The sequence below is a fragment of the Ceratosolen solmsi genome, unplaced genomic scaffold (assembly GCF_000503995.2).
Source record: "Ceratosolen solmsi marchali unplaced genomic scaffold, CerSol_1.0 scaffold13, whole genome shotgun sequence".
NCBI lineage: Eukaryota > Metazoa > Arthropoda > Insecta > Hymenoptera > Agaonidae > Ceratosolen > Ceratosolen solmsi.
The window spans coordinates 3,197,933-3,206,889 of record NW_011948418.1 but is presented as its reverse complement, the minus strand read 5'-3'; the positions used below and the strand labels follow the sequence as shown (position 1 = coordinate 3,206,889).

At 29.3% G+C, this 8,957-nt stretch overlaps 1 protein-coding gene across 1 annotated transcript; it reads right to left on the bottom strand.

Annotated features, from left to right (window-relative positions):
• Positions 1-781: 781 nt before the first annotated feature.
• On the bottom strand, positions 782-8,688 carry LOC105360110 (YLP motif-containing protein 1). Its single transcript, XM_011496903.1, has 4 exons — positions 8,580-8,688; positions 3,445-3,509; positions 2,050-2,902; positions 782-1,690 (listed from the first exon to the last, which is right to left on the bottom strand). Exons 1-4 carry the CDS (start codon positions 8,592-8,594, stop codon positions 1,076-1,078), a joined length of 1,548 nt encoding a protein of 515 aa, XP_011495205.1. The 5' UTR covers positions 8,595-8,688; the 3' UTR covers positions 782-1,075.
• Between the last annotated feature and the right edge of the window lie 269 nt (positions 8,689-8,957).

The following is an 8,957-nucleotide window of genomic DNA, read 5'->3' as shown; positions in this document are numbered from 1 at the left end:
TATATATATATATATATATATATATATATATATAAATTCAAATTATATTTCTTATCCTAAAATAAATCAATAATATCTTTATAAATATTAAATTCAGGAAACTTTTGTTCATTCTTACAATTTTATTTAGTAAATAACTCACCTATTAAAATATTACGTATGTAAAATAGATATTAAAATAATAACAATAACTTTTTGTATAAAAATGTTTCGTTTTATTTTTTATAGAAAAATAATAATGAAAAACATACAAAAATCAATAATATTAGGTATCTACAAGCTAAAAATCGTACATTGTTTAACAAAAGTTATTTACAATTAAAATAAAAACTTAGGCCAATATAACTATTTATAAAACATACAACACGTAAGCAATTCCAAGCATTCGTTACATAGTATAATCACTTATTTTATTCTTCCAGTACACTAAAGTTTAGCGTTAAATTTTCTTTTTACATGTATTTCACTAAAAATCACCAAATATATCACTGGCTTCGCTTTTCCAAAACTTCGTTTAATTTAATAAAGAATAGCTTCCAGCATTAATTTATTTAACAGTCCATTATTATTAATTTCACTTAAAATCATATAAAGCTTCTACTATTGAATAAATCGTGCAATCTCCTAAAAGTGTTACATATATAAAAAATTATATTTTTTATATTTTCTATGGCCACGTTAAATATCATTTTATATACCAAGTTGCAGCATTACAAAGTTTAAAATTAAAAATAAACACAATTTATATTATAAATGATATTTATAATGTTGTATTAAAAAATGCCGAGTGTATAATGATTCCGATGCAAACATTGTGTTATAGTTAGAATATCGTAAGATACTATCAATATTAATTTTTTAAAGTTTAAATAAAAATTAATATTAATACTTGCAGGATGTAATGGTAACGTTATTTTAAGTTTTGTACAATATAGTTTGTTACCTACGAGAGAATGAAGAAAATTTTAAGCATTTTATCAAAATTGCCATATCAAAGTGCCGGTCGATTATTCATTTATTACAAATATATAAAATATGTCAGAAAATCAGTAACAAATTATAAATCTCTTCCCACTCAATACTTATACCCTTCGTCATGATTATTTTGTTCATCCTGAACCCAAACGTTCTCCCACACGGGTTTCCATATTTGTTTCCAAGAAGGAACCTGAATATCTTTCCACACTGGAACCCATCGAGATTTCCATTCGCTCTTCCACACCTGCTTCTTATCTGTTATCCATACTTGCTTTTTTTGATTGTTCCAACTCTGAACGGACTCTTCATGCCAAACAAGTTTCTTTTCCGTATGCCATTCTTGCTTTTTCTCCGTTTTCCACGCTTGCTTCCATTCGGCAACCCATTCAAGCTTTTTATTCGTAGACCAACTTTGCTTCTTCTGTGTTCGCCAAACCTTTTTCCAAATTGGCTTCCAAATTAACTTCTTTTTCCAAAGATCGTGACTAGTGTATTGCCAACCATGACTGTCACTACCAAGATTACGTTCACCGGGGATACCTATTTTCAACCATTCGGGCACCCAAACCTTTTTCCAATCCGCTACCTGCACATCTTTCCAAATAGGAGTTTGGACTTCTTTCCATACGGGTTTCCATACTTTTTTCCAACTTGGAACCTGAACTTCCTTCCAAACTGGTATTTGTATTTCCTTCCACGTTGGCTTTTGAACCTTCATAAAACAAAAGCTTTTATTACTAATGGACCCATGGCTTTTTAATCACTAACGCTTACATGTCTCATTTTTGCAAATACATTAGATATTGTACCGCAATTATATTTATGATATTTATGCAACACATATAGATTCTATATACTAAAATTATTTTTATGCTTTATTTTATGTTTGAAATAATATAATGTATAATTGTATAATGCATCACGTCCACACACCCCTCCCCCCTCTCTCTCTCTCACTCTCTCTCTCTCTCTCTCTCTCTCTCTCTCTCTCTCTCTCTCTCTATACATAAATCATACAATTTAAAAATTATTCTATTTTTATTATATCAAATGAGAAATTAATTTTCTTACCTTTTTCCAAACAGGCACTTGTATATCTTTCCACACTGGTACTTGAACCTCTTTCCATGAAGGAACTTCAATTTTTTTCCATTCTTGTTTCCAAGTCATCTTTGATTCAGTCTTCCAAACCTTTTGCCATTCAGCTTTCCACGTTAATTTCTTCTTCCACGAACCTGCAGCTTTTTGCTGAGTAGGAACACCATACTGAGGAGCTGGGGGGCCGTATTGAGGAGAAGGACTTTGAGGTAGAGACTCTGGTGCACCGTAAGAGTTGGATGGTGCTGGTGCTCCATATGAATTGGATGGTGCTGGTGCTCCATAAGAGTCGGATGGCGCTGGTCCTCCATATGAATTGGATGGTGCTGGTGCTCCATAAGAGTCGGATGGCGCTGGTCCTCCATATGAATTGGATGGTGCTGGTGCTCCATAAGAGTCGGATGGCGCTGGTCCTCCATATGAATTGGATGGTGCTGGTGCTCCATAAGAGTCGGATGGCGCTGGTCCTCCATATGAATTGGATGGTGCTGGTGCTCCGTAAGAGTTGGATGGCGTTGGTCCTCCATATGAATTGGATGGCGCTGGTGCTCCGTAAGTGTTGGCCGGAGCTGCTGATCCATAAGAGTTTGATGGTACGGGTGCTCCGTAAGAATCGGATGGAACCGGTGCACCATAAGAATCAGAGGCGTGCCCTATGGCATTATTGCTAGTAAATGACTGACTACTACTGAATCCGCCAGAACTACCATGGTCAGGAACACCGTAATTAGATGATGGTACTTGTGGCGCCCCATATGAATTACTTAACCCACTATCTGGTGCTCCATAGGATGAGGGAGGCGATTCGTACGAAGAAAGTGGCGCTCTATAAATATTAATACTTAATGATAATTAAGTAAATTGGAGGATCAATTAACAATAGTATTTAATGAAAGCGTTCTTATTTTATAGATTTTAAGAACATAAACTGGAAATACGCATTTAATAAATAATATATAATTAAAGGATACAATTGCAAAAGGTTTTTAAAAAATATAATACAAAGAAGGTCTTGATAACTGTTTTCAAAATATTTAAGCAAAAAAAAATTTATGTTTAATTTATAATTATACCAATATTTGTATATATTCAGTAACTACTAAATTTGTATTAATAGAAAATTCGTACAAATTTTACTTCTTATTCATTTTATTCACTAAATAAATCAATTTATATAAATATTTTATTAATTTTATTACAAAAACGATCATTATGTTATAGATTTGATTTAAAATTTATTATTATTATTATTATTATTGTTATTGATGCACTGTATAGAAAAAAATATTAATATAATGCCATTAAACATATAATGTTATTTTATAAAATTTAATAAAATAAAATTTTTATAAAGATGATAATACATACTCTTTCTTAAGCCTAATCGGCTCACCAACAGCAATGGATACAAGAAAAAGATATCGTAGTAAAATCTATAATAATAATAAAATATAATTAATCGTTAAATAATTAGAAAGTTAACATTAAAGAATTGCGATTTATTTATTGATTGCCTAATTCGAACAATAAAGGATTTATTTTCAATTATGTATTATACTGTTATATTATTATCTTATTATCTTAGATAGAGATGTAAGCTGAAACTTTTGAAATTTATAATTTACTTATATTAATATTATTAATTTACTTATTTGTATTTTTATATTTCAATACTATGAATTTTTGTTTTATTTGTAAAAGCTTATTCGGACGAGTATTCGTAATAAGCAGAATAGTTTAATAATTGTTTACTAAATGTTCTTTGCGCTAATGATGATGATAATGATGATGATGATGATTATTGTTATTATAATTGTTGTTGTTGTAGTTATTGTTGTTGTTGTTGTTGTTATTATTATCGTTTAGTCTACAGTCTTCGTTTTACATGTCTTATGAAAATAGAATTTCGTTAAAATGTACAATGAAATTTCTTTATTGCATATTTCCATTTATTTATTGGCATATTTAATAGTCAATATATATATATATATATATATATATATATATAAATACAAAGTTATGTTAAATAAATAGATTTTGCATAAATTGATAGGGTCAATACGAAACTGAGGAAGCTTATTCGACTTGAAAAGTCGATGAGCTTCAAGGGTTTAATAGCTCGAAAAATTACACGTCCAATGAGCATGAAATTCTGAACAAATTTTTATCGGGCGAACGTAGCTCTCGCCGTCTCTTGTCATAAAAATCACTAAAAATCATTCCAGCCAGCAGTGCTTTCATATCCATTCAAAGTCGCACCTCGGTAAGAGGTCATACACATTGGTTCTGCACTGGAAACGAAAGTGCAATTGCTCCCAAGAAAGGCATGGACGCAGGAGAGGAGGATCGTATTGCACAAAGCAGATGAAATCAAGAGAGACGCGAGAGAGACACGAGACGTTGAATTGGGTCGACGCATCTTTTTTTTTTTCTTTTTTTTTTTTTGTCGCCTCGGAAGAAGGAAGGAGTGAAAGTGCAACTTGGTTCATTTTGTCTATGTTTCGCATGTCAAAACTGATCATTAAGCGGTATCAGATTTCTCGATATTCTGCTTTTTCGTCGGATTTCGTAAGCATTTGAGAAAGAATAACAGCGATGATTCCATAATGAGATTGTGCATGACTTTTTTCCAAAATAAGAATACCAGTGATGTTATGTAATCGGCGAGACGAGTTACTAAATTTGGATAAAATATCGGTGAAAGAATTTACTGCAAACGGATGAAATTCACTAATAGATCTGATAATGAATGGTCCAAAATTTATTTTAAAGTTAATCATTTGTACATTTTGACGATTCTCAAGAATATTTATTAATATAATTTTCATATAATACAAATCAATTTTTCTATTCATTAAAAACACTGGCAAACGATTAATTAAATAAAAAAAAATACTTTATGATTAATAAATAGATTATAATTGAATGTATCATAGAATATAACTTTTTGCTTGAATTTTGCCTCTCTAAATCATTTTATAAGAACTTTTGAACAATTATTCTATAAATTTTAAGCGACTTTTGAAGATATAAATTACTCGCAATCTAAAAATGAAGTGTCCAATGTAATGATTAAAAAATGATAAATTATTTAAATATGACTTTTAAGTTTCATGAACATTTTAAGATAGAATTTATTAATTATAATGACGTTCGCAATATTATAATCAATTACTCCAATGATCCGAAATATATTTATCTCATGTTAAAACGAAATATTTTTTAAAAAATTTTTCAAACTAATTAAAATTAAATGGAAATAAATATCAATTGAACGAATTAAAAATGTTCAACCAAATTTTTTTTTTTCTATTCTATTATAAACATCGAGTTTTAATTTTACTATGTTTATTAACTATTTACTATTTATTATTAAATATTTATATAATTTTAACCGAGTCTTTGTCATTATTTATAATTCGTTCCAATACATTATATAAAATAATTTTAAGACTGTATATGACTATTGATATTTATTGATTTTTAATTAAAAAGTTTGTATAAATTAAGATGAATTAATTATAGATTTACTTGATTGACTTTAGAAAGCTTTTACAGAGTTTATATAATATTAAATTTGTATTTACTTAAAAAAAAAAAAATATGCGATGGAAAATCAGTAGAAATAGTTTAACGCGATTAATGGGATAATTTTCCATCTAATCTCAAATATCAATCAATGTTCTTCCGCATCGGGTCAAATTATTTTTCCGGCTAAGCTTATCATCATATAAGTAGTCATCGATAAAAAAAAATAACTATCACAAAACACATTTAACACCTCTCGCATATAAATCACATTCATTTTTTGTTAAGTCAAATATGCAAGCCTGTTAACCTGTATTTGAAATAATTAAAAAGTGTCAAAATCCTATCTTAAATACTAAATAAAATAAATTAACATCTCGAGTCAATTAAGTACGCAAAAGAATAAAAAAAAAAGAAGTTCTGTATTCTCTTGCTGTACATATCAATGTACGTAATTTGATACACTAGTGAATCTGAAAGACTTCATTAATCTTCTACCTATAAAATCCTGTCGGTATTCAACAATTACATATATATATATATATGTATATATGTATGTATATGAGGTCTCTTTGGAAATATAAAAATTTGCTTTTCGTTGTCGGCATCGTCTGCAAGATAAATAATACTCGTGAAATTTGCGTTTCCAGCTCTCTATCCTTTATCCAGCTTGTGCCTCTTTGTAAATCATGTCGTCCCTCTTTCCCATGCTCTTTACACCTCACCGACTCACCTGGCTCTCGATACCCCTCCCCCATCACGCCCCTACCGTCACCCGCTCATTTCTCTTTAGTATGAGAGTTAGACTTCGATTTTACAAATGTAAAATATCGTCACCAGCTACCTGATTGTTCCTAAAATCCTCTTTCTGTTTCTTTTCTTTATTTTTTAATTCTCGTCTTAAAAATGGCAAATGTTAAAAATGTATTTCTCATAAATGCGATTAAATACTTTATCGAAATTTTTTCTTTAAAAATGTCAGAAACTTAATTGATGTATAATTTAAGTTAAAGTAAGCATTGAATCGAAATTAAAATTTACACAGAAATTAGTTGTTTTTTTTTTTTTTTTATTAATCGACGATTATATTAATTTTATTTCACCGAATGAGAATAAAAAGTTTTAAAGAAATTTTCAATAATCCAAATATAAACACATAAAATCCAATCTTATAAAATTTATAATATTTTTTTTATTTTTTTTATAATTAATACCGAATTTATATAAGTTCCTTTTAATGATTTATTAATTATTATTAATTAATATTAATATTAATTAGTATATTAGCAACTACTATATATTATAATGATTCTTATAGAGAGAACTAATAATAAGTAAATTTTATCAAAAATTTATATTTTTTACATTCCGGTAATCCATATTTTAACACTAACAAATTAAAATAATAATAATTGTAAAATATTTACATCCCAAGATGAAACTTTTTTCTATTAGTTCTTTTAATTATTCTTTTATTTATTAAATAAAAATTTAATAATAAAATTTTATTTAGAAAAATTATGAGTTTAAATTAATGGTAAAGTAGGCTTAATACGGTATAATTAAAGTAAATCGCTATTATTGTCTTTCAACCTACTTAAATAATATTTGAAGTATTGAATTCGCACACAAACATATTTAAACTAATATTTCAATTAGATGAATTAATGCTTAAATTTAAATTTAAATTTAAGCGAATAGATATTATAATTATATAATTATGGACAATTAATATATGTGTTGTATTATATTGTGTGAATATTGGTATGTCAATGTGAAATATATCGTACAACAATTAGTCATTCTATTTTATGATATAAAATTAAATTTTAATATACATAATATTATCTATAATATGATGAATTTATAAATATTATATATTTCTATTGGTAATAATTAAATCATAATTTTCCGTCAAAGTTCTTATAAATTTTGTAAATAATGTTCGATCGTTGTAGAGGAAGAAGTTTTTTTAATCTTTAAATACCAAATATTATAATGAAAATATTTTTTATACATGTTTCAGATAGTAAAATTACAATTCTCGGAGCTTTATTTTATTTATTTATTTATTTATTTTTATTTTTTTTTTTTATTTATTTATTTATTTTTTTTTTTTGTTAAAAAAAAAAGCATCACAAACTAATCCGTTGGAATGGCAACTTGTTTTGTTCTCAGAATTTATTTTAATTGCGAATTAATTGTTTACGAATGGTGCAAGATGTCGAATTTATCGTAGGAGAATTTGAAATTAAAATAGCCGAGAAGGACTTATGAGATACATGCCAATGTCAAATTCCATATGTAGCGGTCAGTAAAAGTAGGCGTTCCATCGCCGTATACTTATCACGAATGCTTGATAACTAGCAATTTTCTCGTCCTTAAAAAATTAATTAAAACCTCCATGAAAAACTTTCCTTAAAATAGCAAATGATACTACTATAATTTCATTGAGATATTAATATATTATGCCGTGACGAGTACCAAATATGATCTCTTGAAGGACGTGATAAACAATTTAGTGGTATCGTGCATAAGCTCGTGCACAAATGGCATTTTATTGCCAAAGGCGAATGCTCTTCTACCTTCTCAAGAACACTTACGGTACCCTGCCACGTCTATTTCATCAAAGATGCGCATATCCAGCATCACGTTATTATATATTACCGTGTCGTTCACATTTGTTCGTAAACACGTGCTTCACCTACGTATTTCCCGATGCACTTTCTAACGCGGCAACACTTATCTCACGTACTCATTTTCTCCGTCTTCTCGCGCACTCGTTCTACTCGCAATTGTCGAAGCTACAAATGCTCTTAGCGAAATCAGCCAGTGGCATTCGACTGATCGATCGTCAAGTAACGATTGAAAATAATTAGTGAGACGGTAGATAGATAGATAGATAGATAGATAGATAGATAGAGAAATAAATTTATAGAGGAAGAGTGATAGGATCCAACGCAGAAGGCACTGACCAGGACGGAGCGCATGTTCTTGTCCTCGTGCGGCGACCTGCTCGCGATGATGGAGACGAAAAGTGGCGGAGATCCCCCAGGAATCGGCTCGTGCAAGCACTATCTTTATCTAGACTCTTCTGACGAATTTCTGGTTACATGCCCATGCTTTTATACGACTCTCTCGTCTAGGTTCAAGGTGGGGCGGCGAGTCGCGCGTAACTGCCCGCTGCCCCTCTCTCCCTCATCTTTCATCATTTATTTGTGTGTATAGATATATATATATATATATATATATATATATATATTTGTTGTTTTTTTTCTCTTTCTTTTTGTTGCTTGTACCTTCTTTTTTTATTCCTCCTCATCCGGGGGTGGAGAAAGAGAAGAAGGGGGCGG

Bases quoted from the DNA above. Each gene is read 5' to 3' on its own strand.
- LOC105360110 (XM_011496903.1), bottom strand. The intron at 2,903-3,444 runs GTATGTATTATC...TAATATTTATAG, and splicing joins CCGATTAGGCTTAAGAAAGA to AGCGCCACTTTCTTCGTACG. The intron at 1,691-2,049 runs GTAAGAAAATTA...TGTTTTATGAAG, and splicing joins AAGTGCCTGTTTGGAAAAAG to GTTCAAAAGCCAACGTGGAA.